Source organism: Danio rerio, chromosome 17 (genome assembly GCF_049306965.1).
Source record: "Danio rerio strain Tuebingen ecotype United States chromosome 17, GRCz12tu, whole genome shotgun sequence".
Lineage (NCBI taxonomy): Eukaryota > Metazoa > Chordata > Actinopteri > Cypriniformes > Danionidae > Danio > Danio rerio.
Genome location: NC_133192.1, coordinates 28669672 through 28682374, shown reverse-complemented (window position 1 = coordinate 28682374; position 12703 = coordinate 28669672). Strand labels below are relative to the sequence as shown.

Sequence of the window (12703 nt, the reverse complement as noted above, 5' to 3'; positions counted from 1 at the left end):
TAAAATATGGAGCAAACGCTCGCGGTTTAAAATGTCTAATAAGCTTGTTAAATCCCGCCTCTTTTTGCAGCGCAGCATGAAAGAATTTCGCACACACAAACTCTAGTGTGACCGTGGCTTTAGTCAGGGAGGTGATCCATAACCCAATGGCCACTCTGTCTGAGCTCCAGCGTTCCTCTTTGGAGAGAGGAGATGTTATGGTATGATAGAGTGGCCAGACGGAAGATCTGAAGCACTCCAAGACCATAACAAACAAAATTCTCTGGTCTGATGAGACTAAAGTTGAATTCTTTGGAGTGAATGCCAGACGTTACATTAAGAGAAAACCAGGCACCGCTCATCACCAGGCTAATACCATCCCTAGAGTGAAGCATGGTGGTGGCAGCATCATGCAGTGGCGATGTTTTTCCGCAGCAGGAAGTTGAAGACTAGTGACTCTAAGCACACCACCAAATTATCAATGAAGTGGCTTCATAACAACTTAGTGAATGTCCTTGAGTGGCCCAGCCTGAGCCCAGACCTAAATACTATTGAACATCTCTGGAGAGATTTGAAAATGGCTAAACATCATCACTTCCCATCCATTCTGAAAGGGCTTAAGAGGTATTACAAAGAGGAATGGGCAAAAATCTCAAAGACAGGTGTGCCAAGCTTGTGGCATCATATTCAAAAAGACTGCCAAAGGTGCATCAACAGTATTGACAAAGGCTGTGAATACTTACAGTAACTACATTACTGTTTTGTTTTACCTAGAATAATAATTAGTGGTTGAGATTAATCTAGTTTTATTAATTGTAGAGAAAGTTCATATTAATTATAAGTCAATAAATTGAACAACTGGCTCCTAAATATTTCTGTTTATAGAGTTTATATAGTAATGCAAACTAGGCCATCATTGTTTTTTCATTGCTAAAGCCATCTGAATGCAATTGTTTAATTTTGTTTATTTGTATCTGAAAAATAATAGTTATCAGTAATGTTTTTAATTTTATTGATGAAAATAGAGCTGTAAATAAAATGATCACAGTTAATCTACTAATGTAAGATGCACAAATGAATCTTTTAAAAATGTTTTTAGAATAGTAAAGGCTAATCGTTGTTGTGTTATGTTTCTTAATTCTCACATTCTAAAACAAATTATGCTACATCTGTACAAAATATTGCAATTGCAATATTTAATGTAAGGATAATAATTCAGAATTCTCTTTTTAATGTTTCTTTGCAGTAATTAATTGGTTTGGAGCTTTTATGCTGATACTGATAAATATAAGATGTGGATTGTTTAGGGGGTTTCACATAATCTTTGTGTTTCAGGATCAGAAAGGTTTGGCAGAAGAGGAAGTGTGGGGTGAAATATGGCTGTCTCACCATTTCTCACAGCACGGTGAGATTTTAGAGAGACAAACACAAATTTCAGTTCCACTTTAATTAATTGCATTACACTGCTTAATAAGCTGATTATATGATCTTTTTGTTTACAAAAATAAATGGCTAAATGCCCAAGTAATTTTTCTTATGTACATAAATAGCACATTGATATTAGTGATGGCACAATAAGTCTGTTCTGACAGTCTCGAGGCTGATTATTTGAGCTTCCGAGGCATGCAGTCAGATTTTCCCATGCTACATGGAAGTGTCTCATCGCTTGTGTATTAGCGATTTCCTTTCAGAACCACACAATGCAGGCCAGAATGCATGAAAGTGTTTAATCTGAAATCATCTGCATTGTCAAAACTCCAAACCTTTCCTGGCATGTCTTTGCATTCAGCTTTTACAGTGTTTTAGCAACCATAAACTTTACTTGAGCTTATACTTGCGTTTCTAACATTAGTCTTGCTTAAATGTAAGTGAGAAATGTTTGCATCTAATTTAGCAGGTGACCATGTATGTGACGAGCATGTGTTTTGAATCTGTTATCTCTCTTCTCTCTCAACCTCAGATCAACAGACCACCCGCAAAACTCAATCTGCTGACATGTCAGGTGCGGCCCAACCCTGAGGAAAAGAGGACGTTTGATTTAGTTACACGTAAGCTGATCTCTGTCCTTTTGACCCCTTTTCTTTTCTGCTGTGGTATGAAGGTAATGACTATTTTTAGAATGCAAAAGTAGCTTTCTATTTTATTAATAGTGCATGCTGTATATCACCTACTGATTAAAAAATTAAAAGTGAAATATGTAATACATTCACACATCACTATATTTGGTATTTTATGAGATCCAGAGTATTTATACTTAATATTGTAGGCATAGTAAGAAAATTGTGTTATTTTGAATCAATCCAAAGACTAGCATGATATGAATATGACCTCAACATGCATGACTGGAAATAATTCTGTGTTTCTGGATCTACTGACCAGCATGTGATGCATTCTGGAAAATCAGATGTGAAATACAATGTCAAACGATCCGTGTTGTATGCATGTAGGTGTTCAGAAGAATGTAAATAAGGTTTTGAGCCATAGGTGTGTGTGTGTGGATAATGAAAAGATTAGGAATGGCTTGTTCTGACCTGTTTTTATTTCCTCCTAAGAGTCAGGATGCCTTTCCATGTTTCCTCTTCGAAGAGGCCCTCCAAACGCAGACACACCTTTTAATATCTCTCTTTTTTCCCTTTTAGACAATCGCACATACCATTTCCAGGCTGAGGATGAGCAAGAATGCATGATGTAAGAGCTGAAACACACACCCACACTTCGCTGTGCACTATTGAATCACACGCTGCAGAGCGACATGTGAAGACTTGCAAAAAAAGCAGGTTCAAAACCTGCTGCTCAAGCGTAGGAAGGGAATAAGGAAGGAGAAAGATTAAGGAAGACAATGAACCGTTAAAGATGCAGCAGATGTTCCTAAAAGATCATTGTTTGCTGGAGAATTGAGATATGAATGCAGATCTTGTCTTGTTGCAGATGGGTGTCTGTGCTGCAGAACAGTAAAGAGGAGGCCTTAAACACTGCTCTTGGAGGAGATCAGCTGCAGTTTCAGGACAGTGGTCTGCAAGAGCTTGTCCGTGCTGTCATCTCAGGCCTGAGAAACCTGCCCGGCAATGAGTCCTGCTGTGACTGCGGAGCACCAGGTCACCACCAGATGTTCTTGATGCATTTTGCTAAGGAATAGTTCACCCAGAAACTACAATTTACTAATTAATTAACTCATTCATTCATTAATTTTCTTTTTGGCTTAGTCCCTTTATTAATCAGGGATCGCCACAGCGAACAACCAACTTATCCAGCATATGTTCTAAGCAGTTGGTGCCCCTCCAGCCACAACCCAACACACTCTTCCATTCACACACATACACTATGGCCAATTTAACTTATTCAATTCACATGTACCGCATGTTTTTGGACTGTGGGAGAAACCGGAGCACCCGGAGGAAACCCACGCAAACACGGGGAGAACATGCAAACTTAAACACACACACAGAAATGCCAACTTACCCAGCTGGAGCTCGAACCAACGACCTTGTTGCTTTGAAGCAATAATGCTACCCACTGTGCCGCCTGTTTGTTTTTTATGTTGATCACAAAATAAGATATTTTGAAACAAACTAAAAACTGGTTATTATTGACATCCTTAGTAGACAAAAACAAATAATTTGACAGCCACTAATGAATGATTTCCAGCATTTTGTGTTCAGTAAAAGAAAGTAAGTCCAAATAGAGTGAGTACATCATTGTCTGCGCCGATAGCCTAGTGGTTGGTGCATCAACACATAGCACCAAGTTGCTTACAGCGACCTGAGTTCGATTCCCAGCTCAAGGTCCTTTGCCAATCCTTTCCTTATTTCTGCTCCCCTCACTTTCCTCTATGTAAATCACCACTGTCCTATCAGTGAAGATGAAAACCACTAAAAAATGTTTACATCATGATGACAGTTTATTTATTTATATATTTTTGAGTGAGCTATTCCTTTTAAATCATATTAAAATAATTGTTTTATTTATTTTCCACATTAATTTCATTGGCATAAACATCATAATTTTAAAGGGGTCCTATTATGCATTATACTTACATTGGTTTGTTTGTGTAAGACGATTAATGGCATTTGTATGCAAATCAGTTTCTCTGAGTTACTGAACAACACTATATTGGTCACCAACATATGTTTTACTTTTGCTCTTTAGATCCCACATGGCTCTCCACTAACCTGGGCATTCTCACCTGTATCGAGTGTTCAGGAATCCATCGTGAGCTCGGAGTACATCAGTCACGAATTCAGTCTTTAACTCTCGATGTGCTGAGCACCTCTGAGCTTCTGGTAAACACACACACACTTCTCTTTTATTCTGAGAGTATGGGTGGTTTCCATGTTTTCTATGTTGAGGCCCACTAAACACACACACACACACCATTAATTTTCTAATTGCACATATCGTATTTCCTTTTTTTCTTTTTGCCCATAATCCACTGGGACTGAGTCAGCAGTTACTCACGAGTGACTCTTTCTCATCTGTACATGTTTATGTGAACTTTTTACCTCTTACAGTAAGGAGAAATCTTCCCAAGTGTTAGTGTCCTTTATTATTTTACTGCTTAGTTGGATATATAGGCAAACATGGATGCACAAAGCTGGATGCATGAATGAAGTGTACAGATGTGTTCATTAGATATGTTTTGATTCACAGTTGGCAGTGAGCATTGGAAATGCCAGGTTTAATGACATCATGGAGGTCAACTTACCCAATGATGCAGTCAAGCCACTTCCAAAGAGTGACATGTGAGTCAAATTGTGTAGTTTACAAACACAGCGTCTTGATAACAGCAACATGTATTTGCTGATAGTAGCTGTGCTTTAGAATTTTTTCTGATTCATTTTGTTTTTGTGCATCTCAGGACAGCGAGGAAGGAATACATTGTAGCGAAGTATGCAGAGCGGCGCTATGTTCTCCCTAAAGAGCACTCTGAAGCATACCGCGTGTTTGACACTGTGAGGAGCAAAGACCTCATGTCACTGCTGCAGCACTATGCAGAGGGAGAGGACCTGTCTAAACCAGTCGCCATTCCCGATGGACAGGTGAGACAGCTCAGCCCCACCACTATGATAACATAAACATTCCATTGCTCCATTTCTGACTTCAGACATTTCCTGAGATGTTCAATTCCATATGAGATTTCCTGCGGTTAAGTTTGTAGTAGGTTTATTTATACCTGATCAGTTTGAAATGCATAAGTAGAAATAAGACATCTGTGTGGATGTTATTAATCATGCATCATTCGCTCTCTGTAATTCTGTATTTCCTCTCTTTCCCCATCTCTAATCAGATTTCTCCTCTCCTCAGCCCACTCAGGAAGTGAGCACAAGCTGTGTAATGACTGCTCTGCTTGTGTTTGAGTTTGTTTTGTGTGTGTGTGTGTGTGTCTGTGTTATATGGTCTATTTATCTTAAGCAGAATTTGACTTTAATGACTGAATCATCAGTTTTATATTTGTGCACCTACATATACTTACAAGTGGAGAATTGTAGTACGCCAACTCAAAAGTCCAGTTCATGAATTTTTGTCACTCTTATTCACACTCGAATAACTGCACACTTGTTTCGCCAACACAGTAGTTGGTTGGCAGCAGCCAATGACTTTATCTCATGCTTTTCTGCATCTCACAGGATCTGAAGGAGACCGGTCTTCACTTAGCTGTGCGCATGTCTGATAAGACTTCTCTGGCTCTGGTGGATTTTCTTGCACAAAACTGGTGAGAGAAATCTACTTGTCATCTCCAATCTATCAGCAACGTTTAGGATGTCCATCAGCTGACCGCTCTTCCTCTCTCCCTCTCTGTGTTTTCACAGTGGCTGCCTGGAAAAGAAGACTGTAGAAGGAAACACAGCTCTTCATTACTGTGCATTATACAAAAAAACAGAGTGTTTGAAACTTCTGCTCAAAGCAAAGGCTGTTTTACATACAGGTATGCAAAAATAACTAACTTGGTTTCAGCGATGAACATTTGATGGATGGATGGTAAATGGATAGAAATGATTTATGGATAGAGAATCAATGCATTGAATTGAATAATGCAATTCAATGCATGACATTGAATGATGCAAAGTTATTTAGTGGTTTCCATGCATGAGATGACTGGATGGTTGGTTGGATGGTTAGTAAGTGTAGTGTGTATTTAGATGTGGTGGGTTTCATTAAAGTTGTTTTTTGTCGCTTCTTGTTTAACCTGCATTAATGCATTGTGTAATCTGTCATGTGTAAGCTGCATGATTAATCATTAAAAGATTAGGATCTCAACACCGACAAAACAAATAAAAAATGATGGTGATTTGCATATGTTTTTTTCCAATCACTGCATTTAATTCTAAAAACGCAAAAATCAAGAAAGAGACTCAGTCTATTGAGTTAGTTATGAAGTTACAAACAGTCAAATAACACAGAAATACTGGGATAACAGTTTATAGTTTAGATAAAACCACTCATCGTTTATGGTAATGATTAAAAATCAGTCTTATGCATTTAACGACGCTCAAAATGAAAGTTTTAGGCAGCAATTACATTATTACAAGTCATCAAAAATATGCCAATCAATAATTCTTAAAATGACACATCTAGCAATGAAACAAAAAATTGTACAAGTAAATAACTGAATCATTCATTGAAAATGAGACTTAAAAATAAATAAGGGCTATACAAAGTAGATTGTTAGATTTATACATTTAGCATTATCAGCAACAGTTGTAGTAACAGTGAATGTTTTACAGTACTGAATATTTTACAATTTATTTTTATTCAGCTGATTATTTCTTCATTTTATTTTGATTAAAAATACAGGTTTTACATTTTGTTTATTAAAACCAAAAGTTTCTTGCAGTACTGTTTTGTAATAAATAGAAAAAAGTTACATTTGTCTCCTTCCCTTTTTGGCTGGATGGATGGACGGATGGACGGACAGACAGACAGATGGATAGATAGATAGATGGATAGATAAACGGATGGATGGATGGATGGATGGGTGGGTGGGTGGGTGGTTGGGTGTAAAGATGAATGGATAGGTGTGTGGAAAAATGGTTGGGTAGTCAGATGGATAGATGGGTGGAGGGATGGATGAAAGAATAAATGGACATGTACATAGATAAGATAGATGGATGGACGGGTAGATATATAAACAGACTGTGCAACTATGAGCATGATTGACACACATTCAGGAATGTAGTTCGGTAGACAAATAAATCTTTTGTCTGATTGTGATCTTCTATTGTTCTTATTGTAGTGAACTCTGCGGGCGAGACGGCTCTTGACATTGCCAAGAGACTGCAGCACATGCAGTGTATTGAACTGGTGAGTTTCACATGTTGTACACGTACACAGACTGCTGATACAAAGCTTTTATTGGCTTTGTCTGTGTATGCGAGCACATGTTTGTACAGATATTATCTCCAGGTTGACTTGGTTAAACTTTATCCTGTTTAATATCCTGAAGTCTCATATGACTGTGTTCTTAAGCAACATCCCCTGCATATAATTATATCATCACATAAAGCAAGCATACAATAATGATGCAGTTTAATATCATTTCTGCCAAATTAAAGGCCGGGGTCATGCAGTCCCCGATGGTTGATTATAAAGTTTTTGTTTTGCTGTATCTTATTTATATCAGTCTTGTCAAAACTGTAACCATGTGAGCCGGCTATGATATTTCTTATCTTTTTTGTGTATGTTCAGTTGGAATTGGCACACAGTGGGAAGTTTAACTCTCAGATCCATGTTGAATACACATGGGAGATGCCACAGGACATGTATGACAGTGAAGACGATCTGGATGAAAGGGTCTGTTATGACTTCATACTATATGAATTTTTGTATTAGCAAAGTAGTCCTCAGGAAAACAGATTTCTCTTTTTTTTTTATTCCAAATCTAAATACAAATGCTCAATGTCATTGTTTAGGCAAGTCCTCATCCTAAAGTATCACGGTCTCCACTTCCCCCTACTGGTGTGAACGGGCACTGCTCTTCTGCGTGGAATTTAAATAAAAGCTGTCCAGCCAGAACCTATGAGAACATTGACTTCCTATATCGAAATCCACCCAACAACAGCGCCCCCACTGGTGGTCACATGCCACCTCCACTACCAGCTAAAGCAATACAGAGAGGTAAGATGCTGTTTATCAGCCTTTAATTGCTGAAGTCTGGAATTAAGCATCGACAAAAGAGCTGAATGTTGAGCTGATCAAAATTGAATAGACAAACAAAAATTATTTTATTTTATTTGAAAAGATGAAGTGAGCTGGTTGCATATGTAGATTTCTATAGAAACCCTGCAGGTTTATTCCAGACAAACCACAGCACGGTCATAGGTAATATGTGTCCCCACAGGACGTTCAGATCCTCAGATTTCGGGTTCCATTCCAGAGACTCACACTCCGTACCGCCAGAGTTCTCATCCCACGGGTTGCTTTCAGAAAATTAGCACCACACCTCCAGAGCCCTGTGGACCCACACCTGCACGCTCTCACAGCACCGGGCCATCTAAAGGACAGAGACAGACCGTGTTCTGGGAGGGACAGCCGTTCTCAGGGGCAGAGGGCAAAAATCACTCCACCTCACCCCAGAGTCAAAGAGGACCTGTCAGGTTAGTCAATGCAATTCTGCGTTTGCTTTAACTTGAGGCCAGATATTTCCTCAGTATTGTACATTATTATTATTGTAGATTTTAGTTTTACTGTCATTTACAGTTGCATTAAAAAAAATGAACTACATATGAGCTATCAGTATTGTTTAAAGCATGGGTGCCCAAACTCTGTTCTAGAGGGCGGTGTCCTGCAGAATTTAGCTCTAACTGCAGTTAGAAATAACATAACCCACTAGTTCTTAGGTAAACTAGAAACTTCCTGGCAGGTGTGTTGAAGCTAAACTCTGCAGGGCACCGCCTCTCCAGGACCTAGTCTGGGCCTGGTTTAAAGGATAATTCACTAAAAAAATCTGAACTAAACAAAATCTGTCATTTATTCACTCCTGTGTTATTACAGATCTATATGATTTGGTAATCCATTGTTTTTCATTGCATTTTTTTTACCTACAGTTGAAGTCAATAGGAACATTCTTCAAAATATCTTCTCGTTTGTTACCACGCTCTTCTAGTGCTGGACTTTTAGAATTTCACTCTGTAAACCTGATGTGATCTGGCGGCACTTCTTTTAGTTACTATGCTCCAAATATTTGGAATTGTCTCCCAAATGAAGTAAAAGGATCCCCCAGCATTGATGTTTTTAAAAAGCGTGTTAAGACACATGTTTTTAAAATTGCGTATGAATACAACAATTTGTGAAGTGTATGCATTTTATCTATATTGTGTAGGTGTACTGTATGTATGTATGCATGTATGGTGTGTGCATGCATATGTGAGGACTATTATGTGTGTGATTGTGTGGTTATATGCGTGTACATATATGCTTTTCTCTGAGTATATATTTGTTGTTTTTATGCTTTATTTGTCTATACATATTTATGTGGTTTATTTTAATGCTTGTTTGTTGTTTGTGAAGCACTTTGAGTTGCATGTATGTAGGAAAAGTGCTATACAAATAAAATGTATTATTAATATTAATATGCGATAGAAAGAACACGGGTTTAAAACAAAATGTTTTGTAAATTTTGAGAATTCAAATTTCTGATTTTGAATTTAAGCCCGTTTAATGTATTTCTATTAAATTTAGTGTAACACCCCCTGAAATCTGCATTTCTGTAAATATGTATGCGTCATATTCTGATATATTATCACTGAAATTTGTGTATGCAGCTCAGAGAAGACAACCTCATATCGGCGGACGAGTGGCGGCAGTCAAGGAAAGGGTTCAGCTCCATCTCCAGGCTATGCAGGCAGTCAAGAGGAACTTTACTGCAGTCCGGCTTCCAACCCTGCACCTCCTCCAGCTAATGCTAACAACAGTGTCGCGGTGCCAGTCTTACTGCCACCACCTCGATCACGAAAAAACGCAATGGTAATAATAAAAAGCAGTGATCTTTAGTTTTAAGAAAAATGCCTTCTCTATGTTTATATAGTATATTTTGTTTGTGAACATTGTACATGTACAGGTGGAATATGCTACACAACATTTGTGCAGATTTTTCAAGGGAGATGATGCTAGTTTTCATATTGTGTACATTCAGAGTCGATTAAATTCACAGAAAATCATGCAGTCTTTGATTGACACAGACTCCAATTTTTTTCTGAATGATATCAAATATCTGAGGGAAAAGAACATTTTAAAATGAGACTCATCTAAATGTTAATAATACCAGGTATAAATATTAATGCTCTTAACTGACCACCTGTAATCAGATCCCTGAAAATGCATGGTAAAACAGGGAATAAGCCTTAGTTGTTTTGTTTTGAGCATTTCTCTGTATTAAAGTCATCAACTGTATGATTTCGTGTTTAATGTTCATGTAATGTATTTCAGTCTTGGCTTGCTAAAGTATTTATTATCTGTTTGTTTTAGATCTCATTAAGGGAAAGGCCCAAAAAGGTCAAAGCATTGGTTGACTGCAGAGCGGTTGGAGCCAATCATCTGGCTTTTTTTAAGAACGAGGTCATAATAGTCACAGCAACTGATGACCCACACTGGTGGGTAAGTATACAAACTCTATCACACTAAAAAAAAAGCACACACACAGGTTTGTTTTTGTGGACATTCCATTGTTTTTATTCTGTACAACCTGTATTAGTTAATACCTCTATCCCCCTACCCCAACCCTCACAGGAGACATTCTGCATTTTTGCATGCTCAAAACACTGAATTTCTTGTAATTTATGAGCCATTTTCCTCATGGGGACCAAATAATGTTTCTCCAATGTCAAAATGTACAGCTATTGCTAATCCTGTTGGGATATTTTGTCCCCCTCCTGTGTTTATTTGCCATGAGTTTAAATCTGTGAATGAATTTAGAGTCTAATCCCCAAAATCGTTCTCCCCCAGGTGGGCCACATAGAGGGAGAACCTTCTAGAAGCGGCACCTTTCCAGTCAACTATGTACATAAATTAGGAGAATGAGATGACACCATGTGGAGCCAGTCTAGACTGTTGCTTTTATCTTCAGATCCGCTGGACCTAGTAGCGGTGACATGCACTTAGAAGATGAAAGACTGGAGAACAGACTCTCTCACAGCATTAGTGTGGACACGGTAAGATGATCCATCGGTCCATTCAGTGTTGTTCAGAACGTATCTCAGCTGTTCATCTGGACGGAAGGATTGGCAGGTACGTCTTTCGAATGACTGGACTTCTTTGGCGGAAAAAAGGGCTTTGTTGTTTGACAGCACTTCTTGTATCTTATTGACGCCGAAGCTATTGGAGTTGAAGGTCTCTAAAAAAGATTGTTGCCAGACTCGGAGGCACTGGACTCATTTGCTGAACCTCATCCTGTGGTTGGTGCTCTCTGGATATCATTTTATACCATCAGGCATTATGACGTGCCCATTAGTTCTGGCCAGACAGCAGGTCCACCAGACAGAGGAGGGTGGATTTGGTTTCATCTGTCTCCTCTGCAGCGTCGTCTCCTATTGCTGCTGATTCCCGGACATGAGGGTTATTCATAAACAGGCACACAAAGACTTTTAGGAACCTCAGAAATGCCTGATTGGTTTGGACTGCAGATTTTTCAGTATTCTTCAGTATTGCAACTTACGAAAGAAACCCAAAATACATCAAGTAACCAACACAGTACAGACACTATTACACTTTATAGTGCACACACAAACAATATGTTAGTCCGATGCCTAATAGTTATTTTTAAAAGCTCAAACATGGTTATTTTTAAAGCTCAATTCATGACTTGCTTGTTTTGGTAGAGTAATATTTAGTTGTCTACAGTAAAGAGAAAGATTAAATTCTCATATTTGTAGGCACACATAAAATCTGAATTGGCATTCAGTAAAAACAGAACAAAATATTTTTTATGCCACCCAAAGTTATTGTCTCTTCCGTGTCTGTATTGTTATCGATCAGCATTAGCTTTTGTTTTATAGGGTCTTCCTTCAGATGGAGGAAGTTTATGTTGCATTTGGGACATGTCTTAGCAGACGCTGTATAAATGTTTGATAAGCTGAAGCACACAACAGATGTATTCCCTTCTGCCATCTCATTGACTTCTGTGAAGAATTTTTCGGGCAGAGATGAAAGTGTCCAGTATGTTGGCAGCAGAGGTCCAAAGCGGTTCAGCTGACTTTGTGTTTTAGGAAAGCAAACGGTAAAGCTGCTTGTAAACGATGCTATTAACCATTTTGTATCATTGTCATCTTATAATATTTACAAAAGTCATGTCTAGTTTGTTCTGAACATGATTGTATTTTCTTTAAAATAGTGTTTTCCATCTGTGTCTGAGAACGGATGATGACAATTAAATGTTTGAAAGCTATAACTGCATTTGTTGTTTCTGGGTTAATCAGACAATAGATCAAAAAAGCTCTAATCAGTTATTGTTGACTCTAGACCTTTTTACATTTCTGGGTTTCTCAGTAGCGGAAGACGGCAGAGTTGGGTAAACTTAGAGCGCAGTTAATTGGTGAGTACAACAAATATTGTTTTTACAATCCTATTTGCTAATATGATAAATAAAAAACGCTTCGAAGATGTTATCAAGACTTTCAGAAAAAGAAACAAAATTGTGCGAGACTGATGACAGCAGCCAGAGGAGAGAATAACATCAAATTTACTCTCAGCCCCATAGATATGCTGCATTAGAAACGCCTCACACAATTACTAA

The 12703-nt window shown here is 38.2% G+C and overlaps 1 protein-coding gene across 2 annotated transcripts in view; it reads left to right on the top strand.

Moving 5' to 3' along the window:
• asap3 (ArfGAP with SH3 domain, ankyrin repeat and PH domain 3) overlaps positions 1–12355 on the top strand; it is a 45750-nt gene extending 33395 nt beyond the window's left edge. The window contains 16 exon segments of one of the 2 annotated variants that reach the window (NM_001365099.1): positions 1315–1384; positions 1940–2027; positions 2619–2667; positions 2908–3074; positions 4126–4259; positions 4627–4718; positions 4835–5015; positions 5604–5689; positions 5787–5902; positions 7211–7278; positions 7663–7767; positions 7887–8091; positions 8351–8570; positions 9738–9939; positions 10441–10569; positions 10918–12355. In NM_001365099.1, the coding sequence (NP_001352028.1) occupies positions 1315–1384; positions 1940–2027; positions 2619–2667; positions 2908–3074; positions 4126–4259; positions 4627–4718; positions 4835–5015; positions 5604–5689; positions 5787–5902; positions 7211–7278; positions 7663–7767; positions 7887–8091; positions 8351–8570; positions 9738–9939; positions 10441–10569; positions 10918–10992 (1987 nt within the window). In that variant the 3' untranslated portion in view covers positions 10993–12355. 2 annotated transcript variants of the gene reach the window in all.
• Positions 12356–12703: the final 348 nt, after the last annotated feature.